The sequence below is a fragment of the Herpailurus yagouaroundi genome, unplaced genomic scaffold (assembly GCF_014898765.1).
Source record: "Herpailurus yagouaroundi ecotype Mexico unplaced genomic scaffold, PumYag 197, whole genome shotgun sequence".
In the NCBI taxonomy this organism is placed as follows: domain Eukaryota; kingdom Metazoa; phylum Chordata; class Mammalia; order Carnivora; family Felidae; genus Herpailurus; species Herpailurus yagouaroundi.
Window position 1 is genome coordinate 18,574,252 of NW_024412428.1, and position 19,295 is coordinate 18,593,546.

The following is a 19,295-nucleotide window of genomic DNA, read 5'->3' on the forward strand; positions in this document are numbered from 1 at the left end:
AGAGAGAGAGAGAGAGAGAGAGAGAGAGAGAGAGAGAGAGAGAGACTGTTAGGAAAGCCTGTTGTATTCCTGCTCCTGAGAGTAATGGCTATATTAATAAGTGTCCCCCCCCAAAAAAAAACAAAAAAACAAAAACACGGAAGCTAGATCCTAGTTGTGCTTTGGTCTGCTTGCTAAAAGAAGCTAGATCTCAAAAAAAAAGAAAAAAGCTAGATTCTATTTCCCCTAGAGTTGAAGTTTGCAGCAGCACTCTGTGATCACTAGACTTGGTGCATGCAAGGGGTTTATGCGGGTCTTCTGGGGGTGGGGCCTGTTGCACCCATTCTCAGGATGACGTGCCCTAGTGGAAATGCACCTACAGGGTGCAGGGTGGTTGGGTTTGGTGTAAACAGCTTCAGCCTCCATTGGGAGGCGCTGTTTTGCTCACTGATTTGGTCAGTGCTGATGGGGGGAGGGGAAAAATTACATGACCCCACTCTCTCCTCCCTGGAGCATGGAGTTCATGCCTGCTACTCTTCAGGGAGCTCACACAGAAGAGCCAAACAATCACTCTCTTGTGTCCCTGACTTCTGCTAGATCCCTGCACCCAAGTGGTCTGTCTGCCAGGTAGCAGAAGTCTGTGTTTTATCTCAGGCATGTAGCCGGGCTCCAAAACTCCAAATTTTAGATGTCTATGTGGGGTAGACCCATACTGATTCTCTGAGGGAGGGTCTCACTGAGTTGTGGCCAGTGCTGGTTTGTCCAGAAATCAGTTGTGTGACCATGCAGCAGTTTGGAGTTTATGGTAAAGTGCAACGGAAAGCCAGCACCAAGGTTTGCTGCCCTCAGCTGGTATTCTTTGTTCCTACACTAGGGTATAGGGCAGCACTTTGGTGGTGTCAGCTCTTTTTTCCCTGGAAAGGCCATGCCACCTCTCCCAAATGCACTCTAATCAGGGCAACTGTTTACCCCTGTGTGATGCAGGGGATCCTCGGACCGCACTATCCACTCACAGGTCTCTGCCCTCCTTCCTCACCAGAGCAACTCCAAGTCCACCAGGCATGATGACCCTGGTGCTGGCACTGACTCCAAAACTTCAGACTTTGCACTCCATTGCTTATAAAAACTTGCAGTAGTCAGTCCCTCTTCCTTTTCCAGTCAATGGTTTTGGGGAAGAGTTTTTCTTGAGCATTCCTCTGCGTGCACTTTCATTCTTTCTCTCACTCTGTTTCTCACTCACTCTTCTCTCCATGATCAGGGCTCCTTCACCTTCATGGCCCCTGTAGTTCTTTTCTCCCCCAAATCAACTCTCCACAGGCTCCTACCTTCCACGATGTGGCTATTTTTCCATCTCTAATTGTGCAGTTTTGCTCTCTAAGTCCTCAGATCAATTTCTTGGGTGATCAAAATGATTAGATATTTATCTGGCTGTGCTCAAGGGTCACGGCAAGCGTAGGGTCCCCCTAGGGTCCTCTGCCATCTTAACTCCTCCCCCTAAATGCAGTATTTTCAATTCACATGTTTAAAGTCATGCAAGCTGTATGACTTCCCTGTCAAAATTACTGGTTGCCAAATTTATGCTTGTTTCTTTAGCTGTATCTTTTTTGAGTTTTATATTTTCTGTTATGTAGATGTTATAGAATATAACACCATTGCTGTCTTTGTGACGTGGTGTATGATTGTATGATTTCTGTATGTAAACTGAATGCTTAAGCTTTTGATACAGGATTCTAGAAAGCCGTTAATTTTAGTGTTATAGTGAATAAGTATAATATATAAATGTTGTAAGAACTGTACAAAAATATCGACTGTATCTCAGATTTGGGGCATAAAAAGCCAGTCAAAAAAGAAGTATTTTATGATTCCACTTATGTGAAATTCAGCAATAAGTAAATCTAATCTGTGGTAACAGAAGTTAGAATAGCAATTACCTCTAGTGTGTTGGGATATTGACTGAAAAAGAGCAAGAAATGTTCTACATATTGTTAGGGGTGTTGGTTACATGCATATAGACCTATATATAATCTCATCAAAATCCACTTAAGGTAAGTGCAATTGACAGTATTTGTTATGCCTTGACAAAAGTATAATTATACATGCATGTATATATGCAGACTTATATGTAGACGTATACATATATGTACGTAATTACACCGTATTAATATATAACAAAAATATAAATTACGCTAATGAATACACAGCCACACACATATGCAAACTCCTTAAACAACGGCTTTTAACTGGAGTTTCATATTACATATCATTTTATGTTTGAAATTATTTAATACACAGACTCTAAAGCAGTATGCCTCCACTATAATTTAGGATCTCAACCTAAGAACACACATTTTATCTAAAGAATTCCCATCCTTCTCCCCATGATAGACTACGAAAAATGGCCGTAATTTGTTGCAATTCCTGCCAGCAAGAGATGCGGTCTATTCTACGCCTTGAATCTGGACTGAGTTGTAATTTGCTTCGTACCATAGAGTGAGGTAGAAGCCATATAATACTAGTTTTGAACCTGGGCCGTTAGGGGCTCTGCATTCTTCTGCCTGCTACTTGTGGGATCTTTGCCACTGCCACCATGTGAACAAGCCTACAACTAGTCTGCTGGAGAGTGAGACATCACGTGGAGCCATCCAACCAGGCCATTTTAGACCAGCCAATCCTCCGATTCCAAGTAGCTGCCCACAGATGGATACATTAGCCCAGCCGTGATTAGTTACACCTGGCCCTGATCAGCAGACCCACTCAGTTAAGCCCAACCCAAATTCAAATTCGGAAACCCCATTATTATGAACTAAGTAAATGGTTAATGCCAGAAGCCATTAAGTTTTTGCACGCTTCATTACATAGAAAAAGCTAATTGCTATCGATCCTTTATAATTTTTTACCTGGGAGAGCAAATTTTTACAAAACTGCCCTCTCTGAGCCAGTGGTACACTTACGACTCTGTAGTCTATGTTTAGTGAGAAATATGAACATTTGTTGTGTAAATATCCTCACCTTAATGGGATTCCTATAGAAAGACTGCTGTCCAGAAGATGGGAATGACATGGCAATAATACGCTCTGGAAGTAAAAAGAGTCATTATTATGAATGTCATTATAAATGTGAAACAATATATGAGAGCTTATTATATATGTAATCAGACTTCTTTTTCATAGAAAAGAACTTTCAGGATTGAGAATGACAGAACTACCTTTCAGATAACCAAGACAATGTATTAAATTATCCAATATATTGGGGCGCCTGGGTGGCGCAGTCGGTTAAGCGTCCGACTTCAGCCAGGTCACGATCTCGCGGTCCGTGAGTTCGAGCCCCGCGTCAGGCTCTGGGCTGATGGCTCAGAGCCTGGAGCCTGTTTCCGATTCTGTGTCTCCCTCTCTCTCTGCCCCTCCCCCGTTCATGCTCTGTCTCTCTCTGTCCCAAAAATAAATAAACGTTGAAAAAAAAATTAAAAAAAAATAAATTATCCAATATAATGACCATTAAACTCACATTGTGTTCCTAGGACTCAACTGGTTCCAGCCATATGTGACAAATTTGTGTTGACTTATAGTGGGAATTTATTTCTTATTTAAACACCAAAGAAAAATGAGAGATCTGGGCTCCAGGAATGGTGGCATTGGTGCTTTCCAGTGGTTCTGACTCAGAAACCTTGAGACCCCTTATTCTCTAGGGTTTGAGGAAGAGAAGAGGACTCTCTGAAATCCTTGCAACACAGGAAAACAACTAGGACTCAAATTCCAAACCAAACAAAGGGAGCCAGCTGGAAATCCATTCAATTTCCTGTAACCAAGCAGCCCGGATTTGAGAGATCAAAGCAGATTTTCCATTGTCAGGAGGAGTAAACTACAAATATGTTGCACTACCACAGTGGCTCATATCTTCATGGGTGAAGAATGCTTTGAAATAACATGGCTCCTCAAAATAAATAAATAAGCTTTAAAAAGGTCGGGAGGACACCTGGGTGGCTCAGTCAGTTAAGTGCCTGATTCTTGATTTTGGCTTAGGTAATGATCTCATGGTGAGATTGAGCCCCACATCAGGCTCTGTGCAGACAGCATGGTGTCTGCTTGGGATTCTCTCCCTCCCTCTCTCTCTGTCCCTCCCCCACTCACACATGAACACACTCTCTCAAAATGAATAAATAAACTTTGAAAGAACATGGCTCAGACAAAACAAGAACAAAATGAACATAATTACACACAAGAAAGATTGGAAGTTAATATAAATAAACAGTTGAACTTTACAAACCAGTAACATAAGTGAGGTCTAAGTCAAATCCATCCTTCTTGTATCGCCGTTTGTTTTCTGAAACCTAAGAGTTTAAAACAATCATTAACTTGCAAAACAAAAATCAATGTAAAATAAAGAATGTTATATAGATAAGTACAACCCTTGCCAGTATTTCCTGAAACAAACATTTTCTGAATCATAAGTATGTTTTGGCCACTTACCAGCCTTCTGGTCAGCCTTTCAAGATGTTTCTTTTGATGAGCCAGATGGAAAACTCTTATCAGAATAATAAGTCGTAGAGATTGAAATAAAATTGCCAATCTAACAGTAAAAAGATCAATTTTTGCTTTAGAAAAAGGATTTTGTCAATATGGACCAAGTCCAGAGGACTTGTTCTTAACCAGGGTGATTTTGCACATACACAACCCCCCACCAAGTCTCCTACCCACCCACCTAGGGAATACTTGGCAATGTCTGGGGATATTTTTCATTGTCATACTGTGTGTGAAGGTATGCTACTTGTATCTAGTGGGCAGAAGCCAGGAATGTTGCTAAACACCAATCAATGCACAGGACAGCCCCTATAACAAAGAACTATCTGGTCCAAACTCTCAATAGTGCTGAGGTTGAGAAACTCTGGTAGAGAGAGAAATAGTTATAAGATAGACTTAGAATTTGTGTACTGAACTTTTGTGGCTTAAGACAAGCATTTGTCAGTCATTTTCCCATCAAAAGAAACTGAGCGTTCTTGTTCACCTTTGTTATTCCCATCCGTAACAGAGGCTCACTACAGCTGCTAACATACATCGGGCAGGCAGCAGACTGAGATACTTCCCAAGTGTATTAGCTCATGTCTCTCCTACCATCAGAAAAAAACATGGCAGAGCACTGATGATTTGAATATGTGCTTCTCTAGCTTGAGTGTGCACATAATTCAGTAGGCCTGGCATGGGGCTGGAGATGTTTTTCCTTTTGCACTTCTGGCAAGTTCTTAGGTGATACTGAGGTTGCCAGAGGACCATACTGGATCCACTTATTTCAAAACAATTCCAAAAGCCTGTCATGTGATATGAAGTTTTGTTGGGACCTGAATTAAAGTCCTGGGTTACTGGAGTGCAGAAAGAAGGTGCTGGACTAATGAGCGAGTCATCCAACCTCTATATCCCAATACACATCTCCTTCCTTTTCCTCATTGCCACAGTAGCGAGAGGAAGAAAGGAGGGAAAGCCATCAGTCACTTATACACATTTTAGTTTCCTGATAGCTAAGCAGTTCTAACTTTGCTTCAGCTTTCTTCATTTCGACTATACTGTAAGTTTCCACCTCCATGGTGCTACCTATATGACCCTGTTTTCTGTTCTACTTGCTCCTTTTTAGGAGAATCATGATGGGAGTCTCTCAAATTTTGCATATGATCAAACCAATACTCTGGATTACAGGAAAAACCCAGGAATTTCAGGTAAGGAACTTGTGATTGAAACTCAATGGGAATTTCAAAACGTAGAAAAGTTAAATTAGGTACAAGAGGCCAAGTTCCTAGTTTGTTCTTTTGGTGTTCCATGTTCTTTATTCAGCTAAAAGTACTTAATGTGTACTTTAACACATTCCCAATAAACTTCACACTTCCCAATAAACAACCATGCTTTAGTGTCCAAGTAGGTGGAAATTTTTCTAAATATTTCAGTTTTGGCAACTTAATTGGCTCATATTCAACACATTCAGACTTTGAAGGATTATACAAATGGAAAGCCACAGAAAGGCACCCCCCCCCCCCCCGCAGAGAAAAACAAAAGGGAAAAAATGAAAACTTTAAGAGAAATGATTATATGTTTCTTACCTGGGGATATCTTTAAGAACCTTAAGGTCATAAAACATATAAATTATATCAACCAGTAGAGTCACTACAATGATGACAGCATCTAAGCAGTTAAGTATATCAGAAAAATACAGTCGTACCCTGTAGTACAAAACAAAGAACATTAGTTTATGCTCCTTCAAAAAGGAGATAGGGATATTTTAAGAGCACAAATTATTTGACTCATCCCATTAAGAATTTTACTTAATGGATTCTTTAAAATGCATTTACTAGACTAGACTAAGAGGGGAGACATCCAAATTCTATCCTACTTTATACATACAAATGACAAAAGCATCAATGTAGCAATTCAAATATAGTAAGAGATATGACCAAACCACTGAACAAGACGCAAGCATTGCTTTCACATATTGGACAAGAAAAGTGGGATATTTGGCAGTCCTGCTGAGCAATAGAAGCCAAATTTGTCACGGCCTTAGAGGCACTTGGCTGTGATGAGTGTAAAAGAGGGGTTTGTGAGAGAGAGATGGGCCCCCTAATTTGGCCTGTAAACTCATCATCTGGCTTTATATCCACAGTAGAATCCCAATGGGCTAGTGGCCTCCACTGTACAAAGCTGAATTTCCATCCACTTTGCCTTCCTCCCCAATACTGGCTCCCTTCAGGCAAGGACACGATGTCCCAGGGAAACCTCCTTCCAATTCTGAGGTAACCCCTCTCAGGCTCTGAGTAATCTGGAGGTAAAAAGTCCTCCCCTAAAGTGTGTGTATAGCAGTTCAGCAGGAGAGGAGACAAGCAGGCTTCTAAAATGCTCTGGATGAAATGAGGCTGGGGAATTAGTCCCTGCCTCCCACAGCTGACATGATCCAGGGCTTGGCTCACTTGATCCACCTTTTCATAAAGCCAGCAAGTAGAGAAAAACAGCTGCTGCCTCGCCACCAAGCCTTGTTGATGGGATGAACATGCTTCAGAGCTCTTGTGTAACTTTTTGGGTGGGGGGAAACTTTATAACTTATCTTTTTCTTTATTTTGATTCAAGTTAGTTAGCATATAGTGTGGTATTGGTTTCTAGAGTAGAATCCAGGGATTCATCACTTACACGTAACATCCAGTGCTCATCCCAACAAGTGCCCTCCTTAATGCTCATCACCCATTTAGCCCATCCCCCCACCCACCTCCCCTCCAACAAACCATCAGTTTGTTCTCTCTAGTTAAGAGTCTCTCATGGTTCGCCTCCCTCTGTTTTTATCTTATTTTATTTTTCCTTCCTTTGCCACATGTTCATCCGGCTTGTTTCTTAAATTTTACATATGAGTGAAATCATGTATTTGTCTTTCTGATTGACTTCTTTCACTTAGCATAATACAGTGTAGTTCCATTCACGTTTTTGCAAATGGCAAGATTTCGTTGTCATGGCTGAGTAATATGCCATCGTGTATATATCTATACCACATCTTTGTCCATTTATCAGTCAATGGACATTTGGGCTCTTTCCATACTTTGGTTATTGTTGATAGCACTGCTATAAACACTGAGGTGCATGTGTTTTGAATCAGCATCTTTGTGTCTTTGGGATAAATACCTGATAGTGCAATGGCTGAGTCATAGGGTGGTTCTATTTTTAACTTTTTGAGGAAACTCCATACTGTTTTCTGGAATGGCTGCACCAGTTTGCCTTTCCAGCAACAGTGCAAAAGTGTTCCTTCTTCTGCATTCTTGCCAACATCTGTTGTTTCCTGAGTTGTCGCTTTTAGCCATTCTGACAGGTGTGAGGTGGTATCTCATTGGAGTTTTGATTTGCATTTCCCTGATGATGAGTGATGTGGAGCATCTTTTCATGTGTCTGTTAGCCACCTGGATGTCTTTTCTGGAAAATTGTCTATTCGTGTCCTCTGCCCATTTCGTCACTGGATTATTTGGTTTTTGGGTGTTGAGTTTGATTCTCACATACCTTAACATAAATTTTTATTTTTAACTGAGGTAGGGGTTGTTCAGACCTATTATTTAGTATTTAATACACTGTCAGCTTTTATTTAGATTCAACTCTCAGGGAGAGTTTACATTTGTACTTCACACACATATTCCTTTTAATAATGTGCATGTAGGGGCACCTGGGTGGCTCAGTTGGTTGAGTGACCGACTTCAACTCAGGTCATGATCTGACGCTTTGTAAGTTCAAGCACCACATCGGACTCTGTGCTGACAGCTCAGAGCCTGGAACCTGCTTCGGATTCTGTGTCTCCCTCTCTCTCTCTGCCCCCTCCCCCGCTCATGCTCTGTCTCTGTCTCAGAAATAAATAAACATTAAAAAAATAATTAAAAAAATAATGTACATGTAGACACATCAGCTGCCTGGCTCTACTTTGCAAACCCTTTAAGCTTTACCTGTTGAAGGAACTATCCATAATAAGTTGCTGGAAACTAGAGTATCAGTTGCAACAATAAAATTAAAGCCCACTCTAGTAGAAATTGGGATTTGGATTGTTTTCTCATGGACCATGTGGACCATGCCTCCTCTTTAACAAAGAGGAACACATTCACATTTGGTTGGGTTGGCTTGGTAATTATTTTGGGATGCTTCTCAGAGCAGTACAAAACAGCTTTATAATAGGTAAAAAAAAAAAAAATCAGTGAAACTTACCCTTCTACATATACTCGAAGAAGAACATCCAAGACAAAAAATAAAGAAATAGCTAAAGAAATTAAATGAATTTCCACAGGAATATATATTGCGTTTTTAGTGACAAGCAGGTCTGTAATGACGAGGGACATATCCACAAAGATAAGCAAAATTCCAAATATTCTACAACAGATAAACAGAATAAAGATAAAATGGTTTTCACTCCTAAAGTTAGACCATATTTAGGTCAATGATCTGATAACAAAATGTAATTTAGGATTAAATTATCCACTGGTAGGGAATACTGTGTTGCCTTAAAATATCAAAAAAAATTACTAAGTTTTCGCCCAATGGAAGCAGTTATTAGAGAATTAAAATCCCCCCCACACCATTTCATGTTATCATGTCCTTTTATAAAAGACATATCAGACTAACCCTCCAAGATAGCACAGGCAACCTGAATTAAAATTACACGTCCCCACTTGTGAACTCTTCTTAAAATCTGAGAATTTTTTAAGGGGTTTCTACCAATTTCTCATAAAAAATAAAACCACATTCATACTGATTAACTTTTACAAATTTAGCAATAAAAACCAAGTGAAAGCATGACTAACATAACCTTAAAAGACCTCTTTGACCACTACGATGTTTTATCAGTGAGATTTTCAATAAGTATATGATTATATATTAATAGATGCTTCTAGCACAGTGCTAGGCACATGAGAAGGAATCATACTATATAGATGATTAAACTCTAAAGTACCTCCTAAGCCTTCCTCTCATATATCTAAACACATTCTTCATAAACTGAGTACACTACTTGTATAATCTATGAAGATACATTCATTAGCCTTCAAAATACTTTTTAAAAATTACAATTCAAATTAAAATATTATAAATTTAAAAGGAAGCAAGTATATTGTGTGACTCTGTATCATAGCATGAAATAAATCTTACTATCATGTAGAGAAGAAGCCTGAGTAAAATGGTCCCAGAATTAAGGAGTATTTCTAGACAAATAAAGTGTCTAATAAAAACACTTAAAGAATTTTTAAAAGCATGCTTCATTATTTTTACTTCTACAGGTAGAAAAAAACATACTAATATGTTACTATTAGGCTTAGGTAAATATCATTTCTTTGAATTTCTCAATGTTCAGCTGAAACTAAAATTTCAATACAAATTATGTTACATAAAATGGGGCACAAGAGCTATTTAGCAACATACTGACAGTGAAAATGTGTTTCCTCCTCCCAGGTCCTTTATCATTAAAAATATTAAATATTATGCATATTTAATTTCCTCCCTTTCTAGGGTCTCACATACCTGAATGTGAGTGATGATACAAGTGAGTACACAATTCTCTTAATCATGCTGCAACAAAAAGAAGTAAAAATTAAATTCCAGAGTCTTCAAATTTATCACAGATTTCTTCTAATATGGAATATGAATTTAGCCAATAAAAAAGGATTCTAGAAACATAGTTTTAAAAGAAAGTTCTTCAGAAGTTGCATAACAAAATGCTGTTTACTAGGATTTTCATTGTTCTGCTTCATGATTTTTAAGTTTTCATATGTGGAATAAATTCAAATAAAACTCTAAACTGTGTTTAGTAGTATTTCCCTTGCCTGCAAAGCCCCAATCCCAATTTTATGGTAATATTAAGTTGGGGTCATCAACTAAAGCAAGATAATGTAGAGACAGAAAGGCGTGGTAGAGAGATAGGCATTCCAGCTCTCCCATAGATGAGCTGAGGGATCCTGTGCAAGTTATCAAACCTTGGCCAGGTCTGTTTCCACAGCAGCCAAATAAAGGACTTCAGGGATAGGTAGGGAATAAATGATACTCTTGTCCTATAATGTTCATCTCTTGCAAAAAGATATCCCATAACACAACAGTTAATCATTAATGAGAATCACATTGGGGGTGCAAGTGCACTTTGGAGATAAAGAATTTTATTAAGATATATTTCAAAGGAGAAACACCCTAGAGATTGGGCTCCTTCCATTAATAGGAGGAGGAGAAGCCTGTTTGATGGGGCCTTCAAGTTATGCTTCATTTTACTCTATGGCTGGAGACAAGGTAGCCACTGGGGAGCAATTTATTGCCCTGCAGATGCCTACAATGTGGGACCCAAACTCCACTCCAGTGGCATCAATGTCAAAGCAGTGTTCATAGCCTGTACCCAAGACTGAACTAAACAATGGAGTGAACATATGCTGAATAGAACTGGGCACTCCCAAAATTGGCCACAGATGAATGGCAAAGCAGAGATATAAGAGCTTCCTCCTTTCTGCAAATTCTCCCTCCTCCACCTGCATCCACCACCTCTGCCCAGGCTTAGGAAGCTCAGGATAATGTGGATGTGTGCCTGATTGGCCAAAAGAGGTGAATTGCATAGAGGTTGCCATTTCTTAAAACATGCCCTTCTGATCCCACACAGACCGGATCTCTGGGTAGGGAAGAAATATTATGATAAACTGGAACTTGCTTGACAAAGTGACTACAGAGAACCATGCAGAGAATCATGAGGCACAAAGGGGGTGCTTTAATTCCCCTACCTCTTTCAGGGCTTCCCCAAACTACTTCAAGTAAATATACAATTGAGATTTTTAAAAAAGAGCATGTTAAGTGTATAGTTTTAAACAACGTGTGTGGAGTTTGCAGGGAAAGAACTGTAACTCAGTAATTCTATAGGAGAACTGTTCACATTTGAAGGAGAATCACTGTTCATATTTGAAAGGAACAGAAGAACACCCCCCAACATGCCACAGTTCAAAACATAGCAGGCATGCGTCTCTCCTAAAAACAATTACTCAAAGAAGTGCTCAACTGAGCGATGAATCAAAATGAAGAACTCAGGAATAAGGAAGATACCTCACAGGGAAAACGTGTTAAGAAATCATAAAAATTCAGAACTAGGTCTAAATAATCATTGTTAGTGTTGCATGTGGCAATGTAAACAAATGATTCTGAAACCAAGGATAAATAACATGAAATTCTCCATAATAGCATGGCTTTAATATTGCAGGTTATCTAGAGACTTCTAGGAAGATGTTGGAGTAGGAGGATACTCAGCTCACCTTGGGCACACCAGGATAGCAGCCACATCAGTGTCACTAACCCAGAAAATGACCCAAAGACTGGCAGGACAGACTTTCCATAGTTCATTATAGAGAGGAGGCCACATTGAAAAAGGGGATGTGGAGTGAGATGCAGACGGGAACAAAAGTCCTGCTGAGACTAACCACCAACAGGAAGGATCCTGCCTGGAAAAGGGAGAGGAGCAGACTCCACAGCAGGTGCCCCAGTCATGGTGCACTGGTAAGATGAGTCTCCAAAACATTTGGCTTTGAAAATCAGTGGGGCTTAACTTTGTGAATTTGTACAACCAGCAGGGCTTAACTCAGAGTACTTTAAAAATCAGTGGGCTTAGTTCTGGGAGAGCCAGAGGGTGATAGGAAACTGAGTCCTTGCCTTAAAGAGCCAGAACAACAAACAATCCCACCGAGATAAGCATAGAAGCATCAGGTTGAAAAATACCTGGGGTACAGTGAATGAGATTTATTTACTAATCTCAGAGTGTGTGCTAGAGAGTAGGGCTCCTTAGTGAGATCCCTGGGAGATCCAGGGAGAGTGGGACCATTTGCCCCCTCCCCAGCCTAGATGGCCTGGCACTTGTGGGAACCAGTGGGAACACTCTTCACCTGCCTTGCTAACACTATGCACCTGGCCCTCATGTTCTCCTGTGAATCTGCCACATTCAACATGCCCCACTCAGAGGGGCTCCCTTCAAAGCGGCATTTGCCCTGAGGAGAGGGGAAGAGAACTACACACACCAATTCCACTGCAGTCCCAGCAGTTGAAACTTATAACTGGCAGTACAGAGTGCCCTGTCAACCAATGTACATGCCACCTGAGCAGATGGACTGGGGGCAGGCATCTGATGTGATTGCCATCCACCAATAAAAACTTCCCAGGGGGCAGCACAGGAAGAGAGACCAACAGTTTGGGCCACCGCAGTTCTGGAAGATAAACTGGGGGGAGGCATTTAGATAGTCTGAGGGCCCCACCCACCAACCAAAGTTTCTCACAGTACAACACAAGGCGAGTACCCTGAGTTCAGTGTGACTACAGTCCCAGCAAATGGGTTGAAGCCAGGCATCTTTTCTGACTGCTGACACCACTCAACTGCAAGTCCACAGCGGCCCCAGACTGGCCCCCTAACAGCAGAGGAACCACACCCTGCTTACTACAGGCAACATAGGCCATTGTAGCCAACTGGACTGAAAGGAAATGAGGCTTAACCACAAGAGTAGAATGCATGCAATCCATGTAGGAGATACCTATTTTTGGTAAGGCACTACAGAACGTCTTATTCATAACGCCACTACTTTCAAGGTCAAGAGACATAACTGACTTTCCTGATACATAGAAACAAACACAGTGAGTTAGATAAAGTAAGGGAACAGAGGAATATGTCATAAATGAAAGGACAGGACAAAACTACAGCAAAAGAGCTAAAACGAAACATAGGTAAGCAATATGCCTGATAAAAAAAGTCAAAGTAATGGTCACAAAGATACTTACTGGAAAAAAAAAAAAAAAAGACTGGAGGACCTCAGGGAGAACTGTAAAAAAGATATAAAATATAACAAAGAACCAATCAGAAGTGAAGAACTCAATAACTGAAATTAAAAAAAAAAAACACTAGAGGGAATAAAGAATAGAGGCAGAAGAATGGATTAGCAAGCTGGAAGATAGAATAACAGAAAGCAACAAAGCTTAACAACAACAACACAAAAGAATAAAAATGTGATTAGGTTAAGGGAATCAAGCAAAATCATCAAGCATAGTAACATTCACATTATAGGAATCCCAAAAGGAGAAGAGAGGGACAAGGGGGCAGAAAATTTATTTGAGGATATCATAGTTGAAAACTGCTCATATCTGGGGACAGAAACAGGCACCCAGATCCAGGAGGCACAGAGAGCTCCCAACAAAATTAATACATAGAATTCCACACCATGACACATAACATTTAAAAGGCCAAAGGTAGTGATAAAAAGATTTTTTAAAGCAGCAAAGGAAAATAAAGCAGTTACATAAAAAGGAAATCCCATAAGACTATCAGCTGGTTTTTCAGCAGAGACTTTGCAGGGAAGAAGAGAGTGGCATAATATATTCAAAGTGCTGAAAGGAAAAAAAACCTACAGTCAAAAATATTCTACCCAGCATGGCTGTCATTCAGAATAGGAGAGAGCAAGAGTTTCCCAGACAAAAGTGAAAGGAGTTCATTACTACTAAGCAAGTCTTACAAGAAATGTTAAAGGAAATTCTTTCAGTGGAGAGAAAAGGCCATTATCAAAAGTAAGAAAATTATGAAAGGAAAAAATTCCACAGGTAAATACAAACATAGTAAGTAGACTAGTTACTTATAAAGCCAGTATGGAGGTTAAAGCAAAAAGCAGCAAAATCAAATATATCTATAAAAATCATTCAAGGGGTTCACAAAATAAAAGGATGCAAAGTATGACATCATATACATAAAACACGGGGTGTGTAAAAATTTAGTGCTTTTAGAAAGGGTTCAAACTTAAGCAACCACCAATTTAATATAGACTGCTATGTGCATAAGATGTTATACATGAAACTAATAATCACAAATCAAACAGCTGTAATAGATTATGCAAAAAATAAAGAGAAAGGAATCCAAGGATATCACTAAATGAGACATCAAACCACAAGGGAGAGAGCAAGAGAAGGAACAGAGAAGAACTACAAAAACAACTGTAAAACAAATAAGTACATATACCTATTAATAATTACTTAAAATGTAAATGAACTAAATTTTCCAATAAAAAGACATAGAGTGACTGAATGGATAAAAATATCTATCTATATGCTGCCTACAAGAGACTCATTTCAGATCTAAAGACATACAGATTGAAAGTGAGGGGATGGAAAAACATTTACCATACAAATGGAAGCAAATGGCTGGGATAGCAATACTTACATAAAAAAAAAAGTCTTTAAACAAAGAGACAAAGAGACATAATGATAAAGGGAACAAACTAACAAAAAAACATAACTGTATGCACCCAAATATAAATTATGCACTCAACTTGGGAGAACATAAATCCATAAAGCAACTATTAATATATATAAAGCAAGAAATTGAGAGTAGTAGCATGATAGTAGGGGACTTTAATACCCCCATTTACATCAATGGACAGATTATCCAGACAGAAAATTAACAAGGAAACTGTGGTTTTTGAATGACTCATTGGATCAGATGGACCTAACACATATATTCAGAACACTCCATCCTAAAACAGCAGAATATACATTCTTTTTGAGTGCACATGGAACATTCTCCAGAATAGATAACATGTTAGGCCACAAATCAAATCTCAACAAATTCAAAAGGATTGAAATCATATCATACATCTTTTCCAACCACAATGGTGTGAAACCAGAAATAAATTTTGGATGCAACAAAAGTTGTTCTGAGAGGAAAGATGATAACAATACAGGCCCACCTCAACTACCACAAAATATCTCAAATGAACAACCTAACCTTACACCTAAAGGAACTGGAAAAAGGACAAAGCCCAAAGCCAGTAGAAGGAAAGAAATAATAAAGATTAGAGCAGAAATAAGTGAAATGGAGACTAAAACAAAAACAAAAACAGTAGAACAGATAAATGAAAGCAGAAGCTGGTTCTTTGAAAAGATCAACAAAATTGGTAAACCTTTAGTCAGACTGAGAGAGAGAGAGAGAGAGAGAGAGAGAGGGAGGGAGGGAGGGAGAGGGAGAGAGGGAAAGCAAGAGCAAGAGAGCACACACAAGGGCGAGTGCATGCAAATAAATTCAGAAACGAAGCAGGGAAGAGAATGACCAACACACAAAAATACAATTATAAGAGAATATCATAAAAAATTATATGCAAACAAACTGGACAACCTACAAGAACTGGATAATTACTAGAAACATAACATCCCAAAACTGAATCAGGAAGACATCAAAAATTGGAACAGACCAATTACTAGCATGAAATTGATTCAGTAATCGAAACTACTCCTGATAAACAAAAGCCCAGGACCAGATGGATTTACAGGGGAATTATATTAAACACTTTTTTAAAATTTTTTAAATGTTTATTTATTTTTGAGACAGACAGAGACAGAATGTGAGCTGGTTAGGGGCAGAGAGAGAGGGAGACAGAATCTGAAGCAGGCTCCAGGCTCCAAGCTGTCAGCACGGAGCCCGACGTGGGACTCGAACTCATGAGCTGTGAGATCAAGACCTGAGCCAAAGTCGGTTGCTCAACCAACTGAGCCACTCAGGCGTCCCTCTATTAAACACTTAAAGAAGAGTTAATACCTATTCTTCTCAAATTATTCTAAAAATAGAAGAGGAAGGAAAGCTTCCAAATTCATTCTATAAGGTCAGCATTATCCTAATACCAAAACCTGATAAATACACTACAAAAAAAAGAATTAGAGGCCAATATCTTGATGAACACAGATGCAAAATTCCTCAACAAAATGGTAACAAATCAAATCCAACAATGCATTAAAATTTTTTCCACCACAATCAAGTGGGATTTATTCCAGGGATGCAAGAGTGGGCCAATATTCACAAATCAATGTGATACAACATATCAACCAGAGAAAGGATCAAACATATATGGCTATTTCAATTGATGCAGAAAAGGCACCTGATAAAATACAACACACATTTATGATAAAAACTCAATAAAAGTAGCTTTAGAGGGAACATACCTCAATAAAATAGAGGCCATATATGACAAACCCACAATAACATCATAATCAATGGTGAAAACTGAGAGCTTTTCCTCTAAGATATAGAACAAGACAAGGATGTCCACTCTCGCCATTTTTATTCAACATGGTACTGAAAGTCCTAGCCACAGCAATCAGACAAGAAAAAAGAAACAAAAGGAATTTAAATTGGTAAAGAGAATATTAGAGGCTCTGCTTACAGATGACCTAAAACTATATATAGAAAACCCTAAAGACTCCACCAAAACTACTATAACTGATAAAGTCAGTAAACTCCCAAAATACCAAATTAATATACAGAAATCTGTTGCACTTCTATACATTAATAAAGAAGTAGCAGAAAGACAAATTAAGAAAACAATCCCATTTGTAACTGCACCAAAAAGAGTAAACTACCTAGGAATAAGCTTACCCAAGGAGATGGAAGACCTGTACTCTGAATACTATCAAACATCAATGAAAAAAGGAAAGCAAACAAATGGAAGCCATTCCATGGTCATGGACTGGGAAAACAAATATTGTTAAAATAGCCATACTACCCAAAGCAATCTACATATTTAATGTAATCCCTATCAGAGCACCAAAAGCACTTTCATAGAACTAGAACAAATATTCCTAAAAATTTGTTTGGGACCACAAGAGACATCAAATAGCCTAATCAGTCTTGACAAACAACAACAAAGTTGGAAGTGTCATAATCCCAGATATCAAGATACACTACAAAGTTGTAGCAATCACAACAGTATAGTATTGGCACAAAAACAGGCAGGCAAATGGAACAGAACAGAGAGCCCAGAAATAAACCCATGCTTTTATGGCAAATTAATCTACAACAAAGGAGGCAAGCATATACCATGGGGAAAAGATTGTCTCTTTAACAAATGGTGTCAGGAAAACTGGACAGCTACATATAAAGGAGTGAAACTGGACCACTTTCTTACACCACACACATGAACAAACTCACAACAGATTAAGGGCCTAAATATGAGACCTCAAATTATAAAGTTCAATGAAGAAAACATAGGCAGTAATTTCTTTGAGATCAGCCATAGCAACATTTTTCTATATATGTCACCTAACGTGAGGAAAACCAAAGCAAAATGAAACAACTTGGACAACATCAAAATTAAGAGCTCTTGTAGAGTCAAGGAAACAATCAACCAAATGAAAAGACAACTGTCTGAATGTGAAAGGATATTTGCAAATTACATACCTGAAAAACAGGGTTAGTATCCAAAATATATAAAGAACTTATACAACTCAACACCAAAAAACCCCAAACAATCCAATTAAAAAATGGGCAGAAGACATTTCTCCAACAAGACATACAGATAGCCAACAGATACATGAAAAGATGCTCAACATCACTTATTATTAGAGAAATGCAAATCAAAACCACAATGACCTATCTCCTCACACCTGTCAGAATTGCTAAAATCAAGCACACAAGAAACAGGTGTTGGTGAGGCTGTGGAGAAAAAGGAATCCTCAAGCACTGTAGGTGGCAATACCATCCGGTGCAGCCACCGTGGAAAACAGATGGATGCTCCTCAAAAAGCTAAAAATAGAATTACCATATGATCCATTAATTCTACAACTGAGTATTTACCCAAAAATATGAATTTGAATGTTTACTGCAACATTATTCACAATAGCCAAATTGTGAAAGCAAGCCAAGTGTCCATTGATAGATGAATGCCTAAAGAAGAGGTGGAATATATACAAAATGGAATATCATTCAGCCATAAAAAATGAAATTTTGCCATTTGCAACAACCTGGACAGATCTGGAGAGTATAACGCTAAGTAAAATAAGCCAGAGAAAGACAAATACCAAATGTAGAATTTAAGAAGCAAAACAAACAAACAAACAGAGACAAGGGGTCCCTGGGTGGCTCAATCGGTTAAGTGTCTGACTTTTGGTTTTGGCTCAGGTCATGATCTCACAGTTTGTGGGTTCAAGCCCTGTACTGGGCTCTGCACTGGCAGTGCAGAGCCTGCTTGGGATTCTTTCTCTCTTTCCCTCTTCCTCTGCCCCTCCCTTGCTCTCTCTCTCTCTCTCTCAAAATAAATAAATAAACCTAAAAAATTTTTTTTAAAGAAATAAAGAGACAAAAAAATCAGACAAATATAGAGAACAAACTGATGGTTATAGATGAGAGGTAGGTGGAGGATGGGTCAAATAGGTGAAGGGGGTTAATAAGTACATTTATCATAACGAGAGCTGAGGAATATATAGAATTGTTGAATCACTATATTGTACACCTGAAGCTAATATGACACTGTATGTTAATTATACTGGAATTAAAAAAAAACTTGTTCCTGCAGCAGTTATTAGTAAAATATCCATGTCCCACCACCTCAAAGCAGTTGCAAACTTCCCTAGGTTTCTTAGGGTATTCGTGTCCCTTTATCCCTCACTTGGCTCAAGTGCTTCAGCCCCTTCACAGATTAGTAAAAACGGAATCCCAGTGGAACTGGTCCTCAAAGGAAAGAGAAGCATTCAAGCCAAGGTGGCTGTTAAACAGGTCGAAGCCTTAGGTGTTTGTGTATAGGGACAACCATTTGAATGGATGCAGCCGGTCACCCAGAAGGGGTTTAGATGGAACTTGTAGCGATGGCAAGGGCACAAATGCATACTGTTAGGTTTCCGGTCACAGTTACAGAAAGAAGCTGCAATGTGGTATTGCATTTTAGAACACCTGTGTGCTACTTACCAGGCCTTACAGCAAGTAGAAGACATGACTAAAAGAATCCCGGTGACCATTCGCATTCAGTACCCTAGAGCAGGATGGCTAAAGGATACATTTCAAGAGTCCAAGTCAGG

General features: G+C 39.1%; 1 protein-coding gene across 2 annotated transcripts in view; it reads right to left on the reverse strand.

Annotated features, from left to right (window-relative positions):
- LOC121012895 (phosphatidylinositol 3,4,5-trisphosphate 3-phosphatase TPTE2-like) overlaps positions 1-19,295 on the reverse strand; it is a 113,310-nt gene that overhangs the window by 85,664 nt on the left and 8,351 nt on the right. Inside the window, exons 1-7 of one of the 2 annotated variants that reach the window (XM_040448303.1) lie at positions 13,251-13,289; positions 9,987-10,034; positions 8,682-8,843; positions 6,062-6,181; positions 4,446-4,545; positions 4,243-4,306; positions 2,989-3,053 (exon numbers count right to left, since the gene is read on the reverse strand). In XM_040448303.1, coding sequence (XP_040304237.1) covers positions 2,989-3,053; positions 4,243-4,306; positions 4,446-4,545; positions 6,062-6,181; positions 8,682-8,843; positions 9,987-10,033 — 558 coding nt within the window. In that variant the 5' untranslated portion in view covers position 10,034; positions 13,251-13,289. Of the gene's footprint in view, positions 1-2,988; positions 3,054-4,242; positions 4,307-4,445; positions 4,546-6,061; positions 6,182-8,681; positions 8,844-9,986; positions 10,035-13,250; positions 13,290-19,295 lie in introns of those variants that run through there. The other variant, XM_040448302.1, reaches the window with a different exon arrangement.